Here is a 22,266-nt window from a genome sequence, read left to right as displayed (position 1 = left end):
TTTTCTACAGAAAAAGGGGTTATCACTTATGTAACTTATTGTATGTATGTATGTATGTATGTATGTATGTATGTATGTATGTATGTATATATATATGTATATATATATATATATACACACACTGCTCAAAAAAATAAAGGGAACACAATAACTACACAATGTAAGTCCAAGTCAATCACACTTCTGTGAAATCAAACTGTCCACTTAGGAAGCAACACTGATTGACAATCAATTTCACATGCTGTTGTGCAAATGGAATAGACAACAGGTGGAAATTATAGGCAATTAGCAAGACACCCCCAATAAAGGAGTTGTTCTGCAGGTGGTGACTACAGACCACTTCTTAGCTCCTATGCTTTCTGACTGATGTTTTGGTCACTTTTGAAAGCTGGCGGTGCTTTTACTCTAGTGGTAGCATGAGACGGAGTCTACAACCCACACAAGTGGCTCAGGTAGTGCAGCTCATCCAGGATGGCACATCAATGCGAGCTGTGGCAAGAAGGTTTGCTGTGTCTGTCAGCGCAGTGTCCAGAGCATGGAGGCGCTACCAGGAGACAGGCCAGTACATCAGGAGACGTGGAGGAGGCCGTAGGAGGGCAACAACCCAGCAGCAGGACCGCTACCTCCGCCTTTGTGCAAGGAGGAACAGGAGGAGCACTGCCAGAGCCCTGCAAAATGACCTCCAGCAAGCCACAAATGTGCACGTGTCTACTCAAACAATCAGAAACAGACTCCATGAGGGTGGTATGAGGGGCTGACGTCCACAGGTGGGGGTTGTGCTTACAGCCCAACACCGTGCAGGACGTTTGGCATTTGCCAGAGAACACCAAGATTGGCAAATTTGCCACTGGCGCCCTGTGCTCTTCACAGATGAAAGCAGGTTCTCACTGAGCACATGTGACAGACGTGACAGAGTCTGGAGACGCCAAGGAGAACGTTCTGCTGCCTGCAACATCCTCCAGCATGACCGATTTGGCAGTGGGTCAGTAATGGTGTGGAGTGGCATTTCTTTGGGGGGCCGCACAGCCCTCCATGTGCTCGCCAGAGGTAGCCTGACTGCCATTAGGTACCGAGATGACATCCTCAGACCCCTTGTGAGACCATATGCTGGTGTGGTTGGACCAGGGTTCCTCCTAATGCAAGACAATGCTAGACCTCATGTGGCTGGAGTGTGTCAGCAGTTCCTTCAAGATGAAGGCATTGATGCTATTGACTGGCCCGCCCATTCCCCAGACCTGAATCCAATTGAGCACATCTGGGACATCATGTCTCGCTCCATCCACCAACGCCACGTAGCACCACAGACTGTCCAGGAGTTGGCGGATGCTTTAGTCGGTATCCGGACTCCAGGTCGACAACTAAAAGGTCGACACACCTTAGGTCGACGCCAATTGGTCGACACACCTTAGGTCGACATGGACAAAAGGTCGACATGGACAAAAGGTCGACATGAGTTTTTCACAATTTTTTTCTTTTTTGGAACCTTTTCATACTTAACGATCCACGTGGACTACGATTGGAACGGTAATCTGTGCCGAGCGAAGCGTAGCGAAGACACCATGCCCGAAGCATGGCGAGCGAAGCGAGCCATGCGAGGGGACGCGGTGCACTAATTGGGGTTCCTCGTCACTCTACGAAGAAAACGACACCAAAAAACCCATAAAAAACTCATGTCGACCTTGTTCCTGACGACCTTTTGTCCATGTCGACCTAAGGTGTGTCGACCTTTTTGTTGTTGACCTGGAGTCCCAGACCCCTTTAGTCCAGGTCTGGGAGGAGATCCCTCAGGAGACCATCTGCCACCTCATCAGGAGCATGCCCAGGCGTTGTAGGGAGGTCATACAGGCACGTGGAGGCCACACACACTACTGAGCCTCATTTTGACTTGTTTTAAGGACATTACATCAAAGTTGGATCAGCCTGTAGTGTGCTTTTCCACTTTAATTTTGAGGGTGACTCCAAATCCAGACCTCCACGGGTTAATAAATTTGATTTCCATTGATAATTTTTGTGTGATTTTGTTGTCAGCACATTCAACTATGTAAAGAACAAAGTATTTAATAAGAATATTTCATTCATTCAGATCTAGGATGTGTTACTTTAGTTTTCCCTTTATTTCTTTGAGCAGTGTATATATATATATATATATATATATATATATATATATATATATTATACAGTATATATATATGCTACTTGCTCCTGTACAGAAAGTATGAGAATTCTAACTATATGAAGCTGAGTGTGATTGTCAGAGAAGTAACTTCATATAGTTTGAATTGTCATGCTTCCTATACCGGAGCAAATAGATCCATCAGTAAGGTGTCTGCTTCCAGTGTAATAGGTAATGGGTTCTAATCCTGTCACACTTTTAAAATGTGCATCTATAATAAAGAGGGTGTGACTTGTACGGTGCAGGGACCAGTGAGGGAGGGGAGTCGGCCACGGAAGAGATAGCGGCGGCTGTCAATTAACTTAATTGAATGGTGTAGCTGAACACGGAACAGAGGAGAGGTGCCCCCCTACAGAGCAGGAGCCCGGCGGCAGCCGACTCCTTTGCCTCCTACAGTTACGCCTCTGCTGCTTACAGTATCCATATTTAAAAAGAGGGAAATTACTAAGAAATCACAGGTTTCTTCTACAGTCCCTCCATTTGCACCATGATAGCTATGGGGACTGCAAAGTGTGTTCAACTTAACAAAGTTTGAAAAGCGGTGTTTTGTGTACTTACAGTTCCATCCAGCGTCTGAAGTTGGCTGCCGAGTGTTCTGCGCCTGCGAGCTTTACACTTAGGCAACAAAGTAACGGGAACGCAGGCAGATCATAGGAATTCATCCTACTAGATTCTGCTGCTCCATACTGTACATGTGTCTTGTCGTATGTCGGTCCTCATTAAAGAAAATATGGACGACTTTTTGGCAGACTTTTTGAAATTTTTAATTTACCCTTTTTTTTTATTTAAAACAATTAAGGTCCATAGACAGTAGCTGATAGTAATACTATGATTAAAGTTAACACTATATAGTGATGAAGATAATTAATTTTAAAAGAATTTGTATTACATGATTTCTGTTCTTTTAGAGTTTTGCTGTTCATTGTCTCGGCTGGGTGGAAATCCCAGAAGAAGATCTGGCCCCTGGTAAAAGCAGTATCACGGTTAACAACTGCATTCAGCAGCTGGCTCATACTAAATGTGACAGTGCTGACATATCAGCTAATGATGTAAGTAACTTTTATATCCATGCTTCCTAGGGTCAGACCATTACATTGTGTTTTATTGGTCATACTGTACGTGGTGTCTCTCTTTCATGGTCATGCATAAAACATATAAAGGGTCATTTATGAGGCTGCAAACATATAGCCCAGCAGTGCAAATGTCATTCACCTATTTTTACACAATTGCACACGTTTGTATAGGTTCACGCCGTGGCTTAGTGAAAATGCTGCTGATTGCGTAAATGTTTGCTCCCCGCTATGGATGGAGTTTGGCAGATTGCGAAGATCCTTACAGGATGCGGGTTACGCACAAGATAGTATGTTACTCTCCCCAGATCCATGGATCATGAGATATTTCAAAGCGAAGCGTCCTCGCTACCCTGGCCGTTTATGTAGCTGAAAGCAAGGCTTTATGAGCATCGCTAGTAAGAGCAAAATATTGACGTATTGGCCCTTACGGATCCGGTCCCGGACCCGGGGCCTGAGCCCACGTTGCACTGCCGTGTTGGCGCTGTGAAAGGTGTCCGACTCCACCTTGCGAGGCTGAAGAGGTTGAACACCGGCGCTCGCGCCGTTTGCGACACCTGACCGCGCAAACCGCCGTGGTCGGAGGACACAACCACCGAGGACGTGTAGGCAAGGAAGGAGTCTGTGACCCGACGCCTGCGCCTGTGTCTAATGTGCATGCTGGCAAAACCTACGCGCACTGTTACCTTTGCTAGAGGAGCAGGATTGAGTACTTGATCCCAAGCCGCTACGGGGGTAACGGCGCTCCCCTCGGACCCGGCAGGGTCCGATGGAGACTCGCCTGCACGAGAGGGAACTCCATCCGATCCAACAGCCTCCAGACGACTTGTAGATGCACCGACCGACGCCATTCCCGATCCGACGACGACTGCTGGAGAGACAAAAAAGACATCGTGCCCCTGCTCCCCCACTGGTCCCACAGCCGCCGGGAGCGGTGCTGGCGGGGCGACCATCGCACCAGAGGACAGGAGCGGGGTAAGAGTTTGCGCAATGCCATCCACCAAAGAAGCAGTGGGCCGCCCCCGTCCCCCGGGTACGGGGGATAACAATGGAGCCACCGCCGACACGATAGCGGCACAAATGGCGGACAAGACGGTGGCGTCCACCAAGGGTGCGGGCGCCGCGGCAGGTGCTCTAAGATCAGACCCGACACGCGAGTCGAGCGCCCCACGAGAGGTTCGCAAACCTCCCGTCGGGAGCAAGGACCCGTATGAGCCCACCCTTGCAGGTATCACGGCACCTCCGTCCTGCTGCGATAAAACCCCGGCCGACCTCCTCCTATCCCAAGCATTGGCCTCAGGATGGGAAACCGGAGAGTCGTAATTGCTAGAGAGAGGAAGCTTCTTTTTAGGGTTAATTTTGTAGGGAGCCAATTAATCTACCATTATATTTTCGGATTGTGGGAGGAAACCGGAGTACCCAGAGGAAACCCACGCAAGTACAGGGAGAATATACAAACTCCACACATTTAGAGCCATGGTGGTAACGAACCCATGACCTCACAGCTGTAAGGCAGTAATGCTAACCATTACACCATCCGTTGTGCAGGAATGTCGGACTGAGTGCCATCCACTGCAGTGTCGGAAGGAGACGTCTGAACGCAGGGAGGGGCCAGATCGCTCACCACCTGCCTGCGCACGCCGCCCCCAGAAGGGGCGAGTGACCGGCAGCTGAGACCCCAGCCTGAGACTGGCAGAAGCGACACACGAGCCAAACCGGAAAGGGGGTTGGCGCCGCGGGTCCCAAACCACGGCAGGAGAGGCCAGGTGGCCCGTCCCACCGCGGGCGGACGCGGCACGCCCCCGCCTGACGGGCCCTGCAATGTTGACCGTCGGCAACAGCCCATCCGCAGCCGCAGAGCGTGCGTGTCGCCTCGCCCTGTCGCGGGAGGGCACTGACCGGGAAGGGAACGTAGTTAGCAGCACCAGAGGGAGTAGGCCTCATCTGGGCCCCCCTGGCGATTGCATGAGTGCCGGCACGCGCGTGCCGCCCAGACCCTTCACGTCCGGCGGCCGCGCGACCCCCCGCCCGCTGGAGAGTGCGTGACAAAAGCCCCCTTTAATTTGAAGCAGTGCACTTTTTAGTACCTGAGGCTCAGGGGATTAGTGTGCTGAGCCATGCAAGAAAATGGGAGCCGCCGAGCCGCATGGAGGGAGCGCTGTCCCGTCCCCCCCGCGGCTCGCGCGGCCGCCAGCTCCACGTGCTGCGGGTTCAGGGACGGGAGTGTTGAGCCATGTAAGAAAATGGGGGCTGCCCCCCCTGGCGGGGGGGGGTCGCCGAGCCGCATGGAGGGAACGCTGTCCCGTCCCCCTCCGCGACTCGCACGGCCGCCAGCTCCACGTGCGGCGGGTTCAGGGACGGGAGAACACCGTCCCTGTCAGGCCGCCTCAGATGCTCCCGGACCCCGCCGCTCCGTCCACCGCCGCGGCCAGCGGCGGGGACAGACACGGAGAGCGCGGACGCAGGGGAGCACGGGCGGGCGGCCGAGCCCGGCCGCGTGCGCCCTGAGTCCCCTACAGTAGCTGCAGCGGGTCTACCCCGGGCCTCGCGGACCACAGCAGAGTCCGTGAGCCGGGCGGAGGAAGGCCGTGCTGCTCAAAGGTCCGGCAGCCCGTGTAAAAAGGAGAGTGGGGAGGGGGCACAAGAAAGGAAAGGTAGAAGATATAGGAGAAAGCAGGGAGAGGATAGAAGGAAGAATAGGGAAAGACCAGAGAGAGATAGTTAGGAAATAAAATGATAATAAAATAATGAAGGAATAATAAAGCAGTAGTACTTATCAGTCTCACGGAAAACCAGGAAGAGACAGGGTGTCCTAGGTCTGAAGACTATATGTATGTCAGACCAGCCCCTATACAGAATCCAGCCAATAACAATCCAGGCAGCTTTTGTTCAGTTCCTCCCATAAAAAATGTAACCCCTTCCGTGCCAGAGTGATGCATTAAGAGGCGTGCCGCATGCCCAGCCGGCGAGTTTATGCTGTCTCGGCCACATTCATGACCTACGCAGTCTTTACATTGTGTTTTGTTGGTGTCTCTCTTCCATGGTCATGCATAAAACATATAAAGGGTCATTTATGAGGCTGCAAACATATAGCCCAGCAGTGCAAATGTCATTCACCTATTTTTACACAATTGCACACGTTTGTATAGGTTCACGCCGTGGCTTAGTGAAAATGCTGCTGATTGCGTAAATGTTTGCTCCCCGCTATGGATGGAGTTTGGCAGATTGCGAAGATCCTTACAGGATGCGGGTTACGCACAAGATAGTATGTTACTCTCCCCAGATCCATAGATCATGAGATATTTCAAAGCTCAAAGGTTATGTAATAGCCAGCGAGATCCAGGCATGGCCGCAATTCCGACGAGTCTACCCATATTTTTTAAATGCCTAGAACTTAAAAAGCAAATCCGGGTTGGTGTTGCCTGGTCATTGAAAAGACTTAAGGATGATGATGCATCAAAATGATGGGCAGCAGTAAGTACGCCAGCCTGGTCCAAACTAATAATACCCGGGGAGCGATGTCTCTCAAAACCTTGGGGGTTCCTTCAAAATGTTGAAATGGGTCCAACAAAGGGCCTAATTCAGACCTGGTCGCTGCAGCGGATGGCATCTCCCTTGTATGATGGCCTCCAGAGGCGTAACTAGGGTTTTTGAAGCCCAGGGCAAGATGGAAAATGGCGCACCCCCACCCCACCCCCACAAAAAAAAAAAAACAGCAAAAGAAGCATGTGCGCGCGCGTTGAAAAATGGGCGTGGTCACACACCGGAAGGGGTGTGGCCACGCACCAGAAGGGGTGTGGTCACTGAAAATGGCCCACAGTGCCAGTTACATTGCCACACAGTGCCAGATACAATGCCCCACAGTGCCAGATACATGCCCCACAGTGCCAGATACATGCCCCACAGTGCCAGATACATTGCCCCACAGTGCCAGTTACATTGCCCCACAGTGCCAGTTACATTGCCAGATACATTGCCCCACAGTGCCAGATACATTGCCCCACAGTGCCAGATACATGCCCCACAGTGCCAGATACATGCCCCACAGTGCCAGATACATGCCCCACAGTGCCAGATACATTGCCCCAAAGTGCCAGATACATTGCCCCACAGTGCCAGTTACATTGCCAGATACATTGCCCCACAGTGCCAGATACATTGCCCCACAGTGCCAGATACATTGCCCCACAGTGCCAGATACATGCTCCACAGTGCCAGATACATTGCCCCACAGTGCCAGATACATGCTCCACAGTGCCAGATACATTGCCCCACAGTGCCAGTTACATTGCCCCACAGTGCAAGATACATGCCCCACTGTGCCAGATACATGCCCCGATGTGCCAGATACATTGCCCCACAGTGCCAGATACATGCCCCACAGTGCCAGTTACATTGCCCCACAATGCCAGTTACATTGCCCCACTGTGCCAGATACATTGCCCCACTGTGCCAGATACATGCCCCACTGTGCCAGATACATGCCCCACTGTGCCCCACTGTGCCAGATACATTGCCCCACAGTGCCAGATACATGCCCCACTGTGCCAGATACATTGCCCCACAGTGCCAGATACATGCCCCTCAGTGCCAGTTACATTGCCCCACTGTGCCAGATACATTGCCCCACTGTGCCAGATACATTGCCCCACTGTGCCAGATACATGCCCCACTGTGCCAGATACATGCCCCACTGTGCCAGATACATGCCCCACTGTGCCAGATACATGCCCCACTGTCCCCCACTGTGCCAGATACATGCCCCACTGTGCCAGATACATGCCTCACTGTGCCCCACTGTGCCAGATACATGCCCCACTGTGCCCCACTGTGCCAGATACATACCCCACTGTGCCCCTCTGTGCCAGATACATGCCCCACTGTGCCCCACTGTGCCAGATACATGCCCCACTGTGCCAGATACATGCCCCACTGTGCCCCACTGTGCCAGATACATGCCCCACTGTGCCCCTCTGTGCCAGATACATGCCCCACAGTGCCCCACTGTGCCAGATACATGCCCCACTGTGCCCCACTGTGCCAGATACATGCCCCACTGTGCCAGATACATGCCCTACTGTGCCCCACTGTGCCAGATACATTGCCCCACAGTGCCAGATACATGCCCCACTGTGCCAGATACATTGCCCCACAGTGCCAGATATATGCCCCACAGTGCCAGATACATGCCCCTCAGTGCCAGTTACATTGCCCCACTGTGCCAGGTACATTGCCCCACTGTGCCAGATACATTGCCCCACTGTGCCAGATACATTGCCCCACTGTGCCAGATACATGCCCCACTGTGCCAGATACATGCCCCACTGTGCCAGATACATGCCCCACTGTGCCAGATACATGCCCCACTGTGCCCCACTATGCCAGATACATTGCCCCACTGTGCCAGATACATTGCCCCACTGTGCCAGATACATGCCCCACTGTGCCAGATACATGCCCCACTGTGCCCCACTGTGCCAGATACATGCCCCACTGTGCCAGATACATGCCCCACTGTGCCCCACTGTGCCAGATATATGCCCCACTGTGCCCCATTGTGCCAGATACATGCCCCACTGTGCGCCCCCCCCCCGGTCACTCACCTGCTGTTGTGTCTGTGAGGGGAGGAGAGCGCAGCGCCTCTCCTTCCCCTCACCGCTCCCGGTCCCCGGCGGCTGTGTGGCGCCGGTTTGCCAGCCAATCAGAGCTTGCGGACCGGTCCGCAAGCTCTGATTGGCTAACGCCGGAGACCGGACACACGCAGCGCTGCTGGCAGCGCTGTTAGTGCTCTGGCGGCGGTGAGGGGAGGGAGAGACGCTGCGCTCCTCTCCTCTCACATTTCGGCGTGATGGGGGCGAGTGGGGCATGATGCCCTGGCCGCTGGTGGCGCCCCCCTCTCCTGGGCCTGCCAAGGCGCCCAGGGCACGTGCCCCACTCGCCCTACCCTTATTACGCCTCTGATGGCCTCTGCCTGGTTGACAGGCAGAGGCGGTCGCATGGCGTGTCGGCGTTGGGGCTGCTTTTTTTGTGACGCAGTCCGGACAACACAAGCGTGTCTGGACCATTTGCGGGGCGTGACGTCACACACAGCCGCTGCTGCCTAAAACATGGCGGATAGCCATCTGCCTCCGCAGCTAGGCTGTATTGGCAGAGAGCTACTTGGCAGGTGTGAAAGCATCGCCGCTGTGGAGATGCTTTCGCACATCTGCAGAGGGGCACAGGACCCGACAGAGCGGGCTTGCCCTGTGCTGGGCGTCCCCCCGCATGTCAAAGATTTTGATCGTAGATGTGCGGGTTTTTTTGCACATCTACGATCAGGTCTGAATTAGGCCCAAAGTTCTAGTTACATCCCTGCAGAGTCCCTTAATTTGTGTGAATAATTTAACACAGGATAGGAACAAAAAGCGGACACGGTAACTTGCCGCATCTCGCGGGTTCTTACAACTGAGCCTAGATCTCAGTTCGTTCTATCTTTTTAGTTCTTGTGTTTATCTTCCAGGGACAAAATATGGTCATGATTCTGAAGAAAGATACAATGACACTGGTGGATCCACTAGATCACAGTCTGATTCATTCGCAACCCATCATCAACATCCGCGTGTGGGGCGTCGGTTGCAATAACGGAAGGTATGCGTGTCTGTATTGGTAGCAGTGACTGCACTTGGATGGTGATGTCATTTCCTGTTACAAATGAACCTTTACACCCAAGTCACAGAACTGCAGACCTGGGCTTTGTGATATACATAAATTCTAAAATCCTTAAGTGACTGGGCGTTTGGGAACGGCGCTCCTGGTCACATACAGACATCTTTTAAGGTTTGGCCGCTATTAATGTAGATTTATTTCTCTATCCAGAATTGATTGGTAGGGGGTCAGTAGATAGCGTATTTAGGAAATATACGTGTAGCCTGGTGCCACCTTGTAACTTCTGCTAGATCATGGGGAGAAGTCACAGAGACCTTTATTATTATTATTATTATTATATGTAAATTGTATTATTTTTTATACAAATAATAATAGTAGTTGCTGCTGCATTCATAGTAGATGTAGAGGGGGGATGCATCAAACTTTGGAAACTGGACAAGTGGATATGTTCCCCCGAAGCAACCAATCAAAGCCTCGATATTATTTTATAGAATGAACTACATAATGATAACTAGAATCTCATTGGCTGCTGTGAGCAACACCTCCACTTGTCCTGTTGCCAGCTCATAATGCAGGCATTCCCAACCGCGGTCCTCAAGGCACACCAACAGTGCAGGTTTTAGTGAAATCCAGGCTTCAGCACAGATGGTTAAATCAAAATAACTGAGCTACTAATTAAGTCCCCTGTGTTCAAGCCTGGATATCACTAAAACCAGGACTGTTAGTGTGCCTCGAGGACCGCGGTTGGGAAACACTGTCATAGTTCTGTGATACTCCAGGAGTTATGATACATGAATGAAGCTGTATACTGTATGTATATAGCATGTTTGTGACAAGCTGTTTGAAAACCAGTTTTTTTCTTTCTCTCTCTCTCTCTCTTCATCTTGTCCTCTTTTCGTCCTTTGGACCCTGCAGGGACAGGTAAGCCACCATTTACCACCCATATCTACCTGCTGATAGTATCACCTTTATTAAAATGTGAACAAAATTATAGCAATAAATTACTAATTGAGGATTTTATAAGGAAAAACGGGATTGTCCTGGAGAAAAAAAAGGGGACTATTCTAGGTAAATTGGGACACCTGGAAGCCTTATACTAGCCGTGATCTCCCCCAGAGTTGGAGTTGAGAACAGATGAACTGGTTCAGGTGCTCTGTAGTAATATGGGGGGATATTTATCAAAGCTTGTCGAGATAAAATGGAGAGAGATAAAGTAACAACCAGTCAGCTCCTAACTGCCATGTTACAGGCTGTGTTTGAAAAATGTCAGGAGCTGATTGGTTGGTTTATCTTTCGCCACATTATCTCTCATCAAGCTTTGATAAATCTCCCCCCTTAGTCACATGGGCATCTAAAAGATAGGCAGGGCCAATAGCTGGGTCTGGGGGAATAGAGATCAGTGTCTTCCGGCATTTAGAACCCACAAGCTGAATTCATGCATCCATTATATTGGACCTAATTCAGACCTGACCGTTCCTCTGTGAATTTGCAGAGGTTTGCGATCAGAAAGTCGCCACCCAGCCAGAGTGAATACTCGCCCCGTGCAAGTCTGCATATGCCTTGTTAAAATCTCTTGTGAACGCCGGTCAGCTGCAAATCCGTTCGCAACTCACTCACCATCGAATGATTTTTCCAGACTGTGCAGTCTGTAGGGCCGGAGCTGACGTCACACACCCTCCCTGAAAACGCTTGGGAACACCTGCGTTTCTCCTGACACTCCCACAAATCGGTCAGTTACCACCCCCCAAATGTCCGCTTCCTGTCAATCATCCTATGTACATCTAGCGATCAAAAAAGTCTCTGGATTTTTTCGCAGTATGGCGTCGCGTGTGCGCACTACGATCCATACGTATGCGCAGTTGATCAATAACCGTCCGCCTTGCAAATTCGCACAACAGCACTCAGGTCTGAATTACCCCCATAGTTACTGATTGTTGCTTTTCATATGAACATTGATGGATGAATATCTTGAGACATCCTTATCTGCTGCACTTGGGGGCAGTTACATTCACCAGTTGAGACGTTCCTTTTTGGGGTAAGCGAGCGCCCATTGGAACTAACTCTGTAAGTTATGGGTAGATGCTCAGGGCTCTGGATCTTAGCTATCCAGGCTGCAGTTGGGTCTCTGTTTGCACAGATTGCATTTAATAAATCCAAACGTATCTGTATCTATCACATACCAGATGGGTCCACGGTTATCTTGACTAGTTTGCTGCACCTAGGCACAACATGGTTTATTAACATAAACCCTTCATCTATTGTTCTCAGCTGCAATACAATACAGAGAACAATACAGCAAGGGATTAAGTCATTAAAGCAGGGGATTAAGTCCGATTGGCCAGTCTCAGTTAATCCTATTAAAGGTCAAGATAAACATGGACCCATCTGTATCTATCTTTTCAAAACCTTACTGTATGTTAAACATCGGTATGCCATGTTTTACTCAATAGACCTGTAATTATGTATTTTATTATTGTCTTAGGGACTTTGCCTTTGTGGCTAATGACAAAGACACATGCATGCTGAAGTGCCACGTGTTCCGCTGTGACGTCCCCGCCAAAGCCATCGCCAGCGCCCTACATGACATGTGCTCCAAGGTACAGTCTGCACTACTTCTTACACGCTAACAGATCCTTTAATACAGTGCACATGCCACAAACACACGTGGCAACACATCTTATTCTACATTGTTCCTGAAAAATCAAAAACGAAAAACAAACATCAAACAACCCCCCCCTCCCTCCCTGGAAAATCCCCATCAGCAATGGCAGATTTAGCGCTAGACGTGCGCCTAGTGGTGGAGGAATACGGGAGGCTGAGATCGTTCTGCAAAGTGTGTTTGTCAAGCTACAGACACATAACAATTACATACATATAGAAAATGAGCTGAGTCATGGAATCCCTCAATACCCGGTATACTATGTAGCCCTAAAGCCCAGTATACAACCCCAGGTGCTCAGTACACACCACTTCCCCAACCACCCACTACCTGTGGCGGAACTAGCGAGCGGTGGGCCCAGGTGCGACAAAATGCTCCCCCCCCCCCCCCCCTCATCCCATCCAAGTCAACCCCCTCACCCCTGGAGAGGATCTGGTGAGGGGGACCTGCTCAGGGCCAGAGAAATGGATACCTAGCAACAGTGCCTTAACTAGACATTTTAGCGCTGTGTGCAAGAAACGGTATAGGAGCCCCCCCTGTGTAAAATAGGGGCAGTGCGCGCCGTAGGCACACGTAAAAAATATAGGGGCGTGGATTTGTGGGGAAGGGGTGTGGCCACAAAATAATACCAATTCATATAACGGTGCACAGTAGTCTCCATTTTTCAAATTACGCCGTACAGTAGCACCACTACACCAGGTAGAGCCCCTTTTACACATTACGGCGGACAGATTCCCCTTTTTACACATTACGGCAGACAGCGTCCACCTTTTACACATTACGGCAGGCAGCGTCCCCTTTTTACACATTATGGCAGACAGCGTCCCCTTTTTACACATTACGGCAGACAGCGTCCACCTTTTTACACATAACGGCAGACAGCATCCCCTTTTTACTCATTACGGCAGACAGCGTCCACCTTTTTACACATAACGGCAGACAGCGTCCCCCTTTTTACACATTACGGCAGACAGCGTCCCCTTTTTACACATTACGGCCGACAGCGTCCCCTTTTTACACATAACGGCAGACAGCGTCCCCCTTTTTACACATTACGGCAGACAACGTCCCCTTTTTACACATTACGTCAGACAGCGTCCCCCTTTTTACACATAACGGCAGACAGCGTCCCCCTTTTTACACATTAAGGAAGAAAGAAAGAAAGAAAGAAAGAAAGAAGGAAAGAAAGAAAGAATAGATTATACTTACTGTCTTCGCTGGCAGTCAGGCTCCTCGGTGCAGCAGCTTCTGGCAGATCCCGGGCAGGGGAGAAGGAGGAGGAGGGAGGTGGAGGAGAGAGCCGCAGCAGCGCAGTGTAACTGGTGGAGGCGCTGCTGCAGCTGTCCCTCTCCATCACCATAGGCTGTCCTCCGCCGCTGTGAATGCTAGGATGCGCTTCCCAGCATTCACAGCGGCGAAGGACAGCCTATGGTGAAAGAGAGGGACAGCTGCAGCAGCGCCTCCACCAATCACACAGTGCTGCTGCGGCTCCCTCCTCCACCTCCCTCCTCCTCCTTCCCCCCGTGGCCGCTGCGCTCCTCTCCTCTCCTCGGCGGGCGGCGGTGGCCCGCAGCACACAGCGGCATGTAATGAGTCAGCTTGACTCATTACATGCCGCTGGCTTTGGGCCCCTTGACAGTTCCGGGCCCCAGTGCAAGGCACAGCTTGCACTGGCGGTAGTTCCGCCACTGCACCAGGGGTGTTCAACATGCAGTCCTCCAGCTGCTGTGGAACTACACATCCCAGCATGCCCAAATAGCAAAACCTGTGTCTGTGCAATGCTGGCATGTGTAGTTCCACAGCATCTGATGGACTGCATATTAGACACCCCTGCACTGCACCATACAGCTCTAAGTAACCAGCACACAATACAACCTGAATGGCCCTTATATAATACTGCATGCCGCTCCCCCAGCACTGGAGACACATTTGCAATAGATGGGGTGCGATCATAATGTGCTGGAACGTATGACATGTCAGGTTACTGGTAGGCCCTCCAGTCAGTCTGTATCTGTAGTCTGGGTCTCTTTCCGTGGTAGCACTAATAGGTCACTTGTGTCCCTCGGTATGTTGGTCATAGGACCAATTGAGCCCCAGAAATATATTGGGTGTTCCTTGGTGGTGACTGGGAGGGTGGCTATTCATACGCGCACCATCTTATGGTCATATTAGGCGAGTGTTGCAAGCATGCAGTATAACTGGTTGTTTCATCACTTACATTGGAGGCCATACTTTGACCGAGAATCTACACCTAGCACGAGGCAAGTACAAGTTTCCATGGTGCGTCCAATGTCGCACACTTGTACACCAGGGGAAGGGCTGTTACTTACTAGCATTAGCATAAAGTCGCCGGTGCGAGGATGGCAAGACGCGCTTCCTGTGGATGAGTTTGTGTTTGGCCTCACAGGTGCAGAAGGAGGAGATTGTTCATCGTCTGTGTTTTATGTCCTCCCAGATTATGGCAGAGAGAGCCGTGGCCGGTAACACCATGACCCGTTCCCTCACCGTAGACACCATCTCGCCGGAAGACTTGCCTGTGCAAGGTATGGAAGAAAATCACATAAGGGAGATTTGTCAGGTTTTGGAGAGAGATAAAGCGCTCCATGTACTAATACTCCACTTACCGTGAAGGAAACCTGCTTGGCCTGTTTTCGTTGCAAAGCATGAAGTCCTCGTCTCCCCTTAGTACATGGAGCCCAGAGTACAGCTCCTAACTCTCGTTTTTCTAGCACAGCCAATGAAATGGCAGTTAGGAGCTGATTGGTTGGTACTTTATCTCTCTCCAAGACTTGGCAAATCTTTCCCTACAATTTCTAAACTGAATCATTTTGCCTGACCAACAACTGGTAGACGGTGCGGTTATTATGGCTGTGAATGTGCATTTTGGAGAGTGAGCTTGTTTTGGGGTTATGGACTAAATGGTTGGAAGCTGTGGCCTAATGTATTCCCAATTTTGAGTTGAGAAGTTTCAAGATGTAGGATTATGATAGTGAATAACAGAGCCGATGTCAATCTTACTTTTTAATAGCTTAAGAGTGTGGTCCGATGGTTATGGTATGCCTATCTCATGGTTGTGAACTTCTTGGCTGCCCCCTCCGGGAGTGGGCAGCTTGGTTGGAACAATGGTGGTGGTGGTGGTGGGGGAACAGGGCAGAGTGACGCGTCATAGGGTGCAGGGCAAGGCACATGTGACAATATGGGGGTGTGATGGCCGGGATCACGTCATTGTCGGCATACACCCCTGCAATACAATGCCGGCATTGCACAGTGGGGGGCGTGACTATGATGATGCGATTCAGTGTCAATTGCGTCATTGGCCGCTGGGACAGCTAGCTATGTTGGGGGTTAGCTAGCGGCTTTTCTGGGAGACTGGGAGTTCCACCCGATTTTAGGGAGCCTCCTGGCTGCCCGGGAGAGTAGGCATGTATGGTCTAACTTTGCAGTGAGATTTTTATGTTATGCATTACCGTCTCGTGTACAGATGTGTCTACGTATACCTATCCTCTGATACGCTGGTTTAGCATCTTATCCGCACCAAGCTCCCACCAGAGACTTTTTCTTCTTATTCACATCACTAATGCGACAAACATACAAAGCAGAATGCTGACGCAGGCATTGCATTAACAGCTGCGCGCCACACAGTTGCTAATCTGGGTAAAAAGGCAAAAGGCAGAGGTCCAATAAACTGCGTCTTTATACCAATTCCTTTGTGACAAATTACTAATCTAGCGTGGCTGCTACGTTGGGGGCTATCCAGAGATGGACGCAGCCGCTGCTTTCGCATGCAGCGGCCGCATCCATCTGGTCTGCGCACATGCACTAGTAATAGTGCGCATGTGCGACCGTCAAAGTGATTGACAACCAAGGGCGTTGGGGGGTGACTGCGGAATCGAGATCTGAGTCCATCTCTGAATAACCCCCTTTTTTATGCAGCTGTGAGCGAATGAGATGCAAAATTCATAAAAATAAGTCCTAATCGAGGTGGAGCGTCTGAGAGTCACCAATCATATTGCACCATGTAGAGGCGGCGATGCTTTTGTACCTGAAGAGTAGCTCCCTACCAGCGCAGCTTCTGCACGCTGGCAGGGAGCTACCTGTCGCTCTCCGGGTTGCAGCGGCTACATGTGACGTCATACAGCCGCCGCGGACCGCCTCCCCCGCACAGTCTGAGCACGCCTGCATTGCCTAGACCGCACTCCCAAAATGGCGGCCCAACTGTCAATCAGGCAGAGGAAATCGCTGGGCTGAGATGCCGATCACAGCTCTGGCATGCACCGGCGCACTGCGGTGCCTGCGCATGCGCAGTTCAGAAATGATCGCCCGCTGAGCGAAAACACACAGCAGCGATCGGGTCTGGATTAGCCCCTGGGTCCTTTATGTTAATGTTACTGAAGCTACAAGGATCCATCTAGGTTTATTGCTAATAAAACAAACCACATCTGCTGCAATACACATATTTAGAGCTAAATTAAAGGGTGACAAATATTTTTACATTATTTATTTCTCTCTTGCTAGAACTGGGAAGGTGCCCAAAGTTATCCGGGAACATTTGCTACAGGTTCGCACTTTTTAGCACAAACAGATGGATATTTTATGTCTCATTCAGCACATTTATTTGAGGACTAATTGGAAAATGTATTAATGTAGTAATGTTTCCAGACTTGTCTTGTGATCCAGTTATTTGCAGTATATATATATATATATATATATATATATATATATATATATAATAGGGTTCACGGCGGCACTCCAACCTTTGAAATATGTGTATGGCCCCGATGCTATCCACGGCTGTTGCCACAGCCCAATACGTGAGAATAACTGAGGTGGCACTCACAAGTCTTTGTAAATATGTAATGTAATGTTTAGCCCCTTACAGCAGTCAACGTTTCGGTGTTATTTAAAAACCTTTCGTCAGTACATGTCCCGAAACGTTGACTGTTGTCAGGGGCTAAACGCCTGTTTATTATATATTTACAAAGACCGGTGAGTGCTGCCTCAGTTATCCTCATTTATACGGGTATAAATATATATATATATATATATATATATATATATACACACACACAGACACACACACACACACACACACACACACACACACACACACACACACACACACACACACACAACACAGAGGATGTACAGTAGTTTACTTTGAGCCGGATCCTATTGAAACGAGCATTGATTCAAGCTAACATTTCCTATTGAAACGAGCATTGATTCAAGCTAACATTTCCCTTTGCAGACACCATATTGCTTTCATCTAAAAATATCCACGTCTTTAATTGCCTGCTGTTACATCATGTAGGAAAATAGTTTTTGTACAGTAGTTTTGCAGTGCAGTGACTTCTGGGGGGAAAAATTGCCCATAAACAAAAACTCTCCAGTTGGAAATATTTTCTTAAGGATTCAGGCGCTTGTTATTTCTAGATCAATATATCAGTTATTGGTAATATATCCTAGCAGCAGGAAAAAGGAATGTGTCTGTGTACACACGTTCAATGGGCCCAATTCAGACCCGATCGCTGTTGTGTGTTTTCACACAGAGCGCCATTATCGATTGACTGTGCATGCGTATGCACTGCATACAGTGACAAGCTGGTGCGTAAATTTCGATCGCGCAGCCATTCGCAAGCTGACTGACAGGAAGAGGCCGCTTGTGGGTGGTAACTGACCGTTTATTGGATGTGTTTTTTACTATTGTAGTAATAAAACCTTTTTTTGCTCATTTATATATATGTTGAGTGTGGATGTTTATTCAGCCATGTATGCACTTTGTTGAAATACCGCAGAATTCACAAGAACATTCTGTAACAAAAACTGAGACCCCTGAATTTTGGTTTTGGTTCTAAATCAGCGCCATGTTTTGGGTGTGGGTTTCTTTAAAAAACAATAAAAGGCAATAATCATCGATAAAAACGGTTAAAACTACGTCGTTTGCACCTGTTTTGTGTCCTTTAGTATTATTAACATCAATAACACTAATTACCAGTCATTTCCAGTCAATGTTTGCCCACCTCACCATATACTCTCCTGAGTGGACTGTCACCTGAAATCACGAGGGAAGGACTTACATACAAGCCAAAAGCCAGATTCGGTTTTTAAATCCGAGTTCCGAACGGTAGGGAAGACCTAACTCAGGACTAAGCGAGACATGTACTAAGCAGTGATAAAAGTGGAGAAGTGAGCCAGTGGAGAAGTTGCCCATGGCAACCAATCAGCTGCTCTGTATACCTTTATAGTATGCAAATTATAAATGTTACATCAATGCCGATTGGTTGTCATGACCAACGTCTCCACTGGATCACTCCTCCACTTTTATCACTGCTTAGTACATGTCCCCCCTCAGTCCATTCAGATCCCCAAAAGTGATCCAAGCAGGGATTTGGTTCTACTCAGATCCCCAAATTTCGGGGTGTGTTTGGTTTTTAACAAATCTGAACCGCTCATCTCTAAAAACTATAAACGAGGTATGATGTTCTGTATTATTCAATGGATGACTGTCTCATGTACACTGTTCTTCTAGTTGATATTCTGGATACGGTGCGAGAGTCCATTCAGAAATATGAAGTGCTTTACCTTGGCAGCCTGCCCGTCTCAAAGCCAATGGGTGAGTTATTTCATAGACTGCGTTCCATCAGCTATGCCACAGAGTTTTATACTGCAATATGCTAACAAAATCCCAATAAACAATGTATCCCTTTCAGTCTTGTTCTCACCCACCCCTGTGTTCAGCAGCACTTCATGTGTCCAGCTGAATCAGTGATAATTGTAATTGCACATAATGACGTTTTGCCCTTATATTAGGAAAACATCTCCTAATTTAGGAATGTGAGGTCCCTTCTGGTATAGGAAGAACCTTTTATTGAAAATGCATCTGCCATTCTTGACCCTTAAAGTTAAAGATCCGCAAAGGCTAAATTCCAAGCTAGTCTATTGGTAGTGCTTCCAACATTATACATCAGCTTCATTTCATACAGCCAGAGTCGTAACAATATAAATATACATTTATAGAACACCTATACTTACAGAATACTCCCAAGAAAATGGATTTGGACTACAATCCTCTGTAGAAGTGCAAAGGCATCGCACAGCGGCGGTGCCTTTGCACTTCAAGAGTAGCTCCCGGCCAGCGCAGCTTTAGCGTGCTGGCCGGGAGCTACTCATCGCTCTCCGACCCGCAGCGGCTGCGTGCGACGTCACGCAGCCGTTGCGGCCCGCCCCCCATTCGGTCCGGCCACGCCTGCATTGGCCGGACCGCTCCCACGAAACGGCGGCCAAATGCCGCCGTTCCGTCCCCTCCCGCCCAGCGATCACCTCTGCCTGTCAATCAGGCAGAGGCGATCGCAGCCCTGCTACGGCCTTCGGCCATCTTGCATGCGCCGGCGCACTACGGCGCCGGTGCATGCGCAATAGGGACCCGTTCGCTCGGCGACAAAAAGCAGCGAGCGAACGGGTCAGAATGACCCCCATTGAGCTGTCCACTCCTGTGATTGTGGAAATGGGTGTGGGTGACTGATTCAGCATTGTGATATGAGGAAAGAATGGAGACAATTGCAAGCCAAAGATAGATAGTGAAAAGAGCAGGGTCCTCCTGCAGCACAGGTGCCAAAATCCAAACAGGATATTGTGTGGTGTTAAATGTCCCTGTATCAATCCAAGCTCATACATCCAACTTATTATGCGTGTACTGATAAGTACTGTATTTAGGCATATGAGAGGACGTGCTGTACTGTTCTGAGCTCTCTGTAGATGGTCAGCTTCCTGTCTCCTCTGCCGTGCAGGGATGGATGTGTTAAATGATACGATAGAGAACATGATCAGCACCACACTCAGGGAACAGTGGACAGCAGCTGCCATCGAAGTGACGGACACAGCGGTGACTGTACACCAAAGACAGGTAATTCTCCTGTTATTACCAAATATTCATGCTGCAACTAAAGATCACACCCCACGGGCGTAAATTGTATAATAAACTATGTGGTATAATTAAATGAAAACTGCATTTTTTTGTAATTCATAGCACCGTAATGTACATTTTTATCTTTTATTTCTATCTGTTGGGAATATTATTTATCCGTATCAGCTATGACATGCTATGGGATTGGGTCATTAATGTCGCAGCCTATTTGCTGCGTAAAGAACAAACTCATTGTAACCAAAGGGTCTATTCATGAAGCAGTGAAAAGAGTGGAGAAGTGAGCCAGTGGAGAAGTTGCCCATGGCAACCAATCAGCTGCTCTGTATGATTTTATAGTATGCAAATTATAAATGTTGCTTCAATGCTGATTGGCTCTTCTCCACTGGCTCACTTCTCCACAGTTTTCACTGCTTCATGAATAGACCCCCCAAGGGCTTAATTTACTAAGCGGTGGGTTTACTGTCGTTTGGAAAGCAGTGGGCATTAACGGCCAAATACAGTATTTACCAAGCATCAGCCTTGTCGCTGTTTCCAAAGCCGCTGTTGAGGCCCATCGGTTTCCCACCGCAAACCCTGCGGTAGATCAGCTGTTGTTTTCAATCACCGCACAGATTCCTAAGATCTGCGCACGCTTCTGTATTTTAGTAAAATTATTTAAGAAGGGGGGCCCGCACAATTTTTTTCAGGCCTGAACACCCAACTGGCCTAGGGTTGCTGGAAAGATGGTTCCACTAGTTCAGTCTAGTAAAGCCTAGTTCTGGTTAGTAGAAAATCGGGTCTGGGACTGAGGGTCGACAGCACAAAGGTCGACACACCTTAGGTCGACACCAATTGGTCGACACACCTTAGGTCGACATGGACAAAAGGTCGACAGGAACAAGGTCGACATGGAAAAAAGTCGACATGAGTTTTTTATGTTTTTTTGGTGTCGTTTTCTTCGTAGAGTGACCGGGAACCCCAATTAGTGCACCGCGTCCCCTCGCATGGCTCGCTTCGCTCGCCATGCTCCGGGCATGGTGCCTTCGCTTCGCTCGGCACACTTTACCGTTCCAATCGTAGTCCACGTGGATCGTTAAGTATGAAAAGGTTCAAAAAAAGAAAAAAATCGTGAAAAACTCATGTCGACCTTTTTCCATGTCGACCTTGTTCCTGTCAACCTTTTGTCCATGTCGACCTTTTGTCCATGTCGACCTAAGGTGTGTCGACCAATTGGCATCGACCTAAGGTGTGTCGACCTTTGTGCTGTCGACCTGGAGTCCGGATACCTAGAAAATCAAGGGGATCCCACACTCTTTGGGGTCTATTTATGAAGCAGTGAAAAGAGTGGAGAAATGAGCCAGTGGAGACGTTGCCCATGGCAACCAATCAGTGTTGAGGTAACATTTATAAAATGCACTCTGTAAAATTATACGTAGCAGCTGATTGGTTGCCATGGGCAACTTCTCCACTGGCTCACTTATCCACACTTTTCACTGCTTCATGAGTAGACTAGACTGACTCCTTTGTTGCTATGAGTTTTCCTCTACCAGCACTTAGGGCTGGATGAGAATTTGTGGGTAGGGTCTCATGCAATTTTGCCTTTTAAAAATGTACCAAAGATGGAAGTGCTTTCTACAAAGTGTTAGGGCAGGTTTATCAGTAGGTTATAAATCTGCTACTTAGTACCAGTAGCGGATCTTGCTACGGGCACACAGGATTTTTGCCCGGGGTGCCGCCTTCCGGAGGGCGCCGCCGCCGTAGCAAGATCCGCTACTGGTGGTGCCCCCCGGTGCTGTGCTGTCACAGCTGTGCGTGA

At 49.2% G+C, this 22,266-nt stretch overlaps 1 protein-coding gene across 1 annotated transcript in view; it reads left to right on the top strand.

The window, feature by feature from the left end:
• The window catches only part of APBB3 (amyloid beta precursor protein binding family B member 3), an 84,726-nt gene that overhangs the window by 50,128 nt on the left and 12,332 nt on the right, over window positions 1-22,266 (top strand). The window contains exons 5-10 of the mRNA XM_063928769.1: window positions 3,082-3,222; window positions 9,743-9,876; window positions 12,371-12,485; window positions 15,003-15,090; window positions 19,077-19,160; window positions 20,335-20,450. Of these exons, the coding sequence (XP_063784839.1) occupies window positions 3,082-3,222; window positions 9,743-9,876; window positions 12,371-12,485; window positions 15,003-15,090; window positions 19,077-19,160; window positions 20,335-20,450 (678 nt within the window). The remainder of the gene's footprint in view (window positions 1-3,081; window positions 3,223-9,742; window positions 9,877-12,370; window positions 12,486-15,002; window positions 15,091-19,076; window positions 19,161-20,334; window positions 20,451-22,266) is intronic.

Source organism: Pseudophryne corroboree, chromosome 6 (genome assembly GCF_028390025.1).
Source record: "Pseudophryne corroboree isolate aPseCor3 chromosome 6, aPseCor3.hap2, whole genome shotgun sequence".
Lineage (NCBI taxonomy): Eukaryota > Metazoa > Chordata > Amphibia > Anura > Myobatrachidae > Pseudophryne > Pseudophryne corroboree.
Note: the sequence above shows the minus strand (reverse complement) of the source record. Positions and strands in the feature narration are given on the sequence as shown.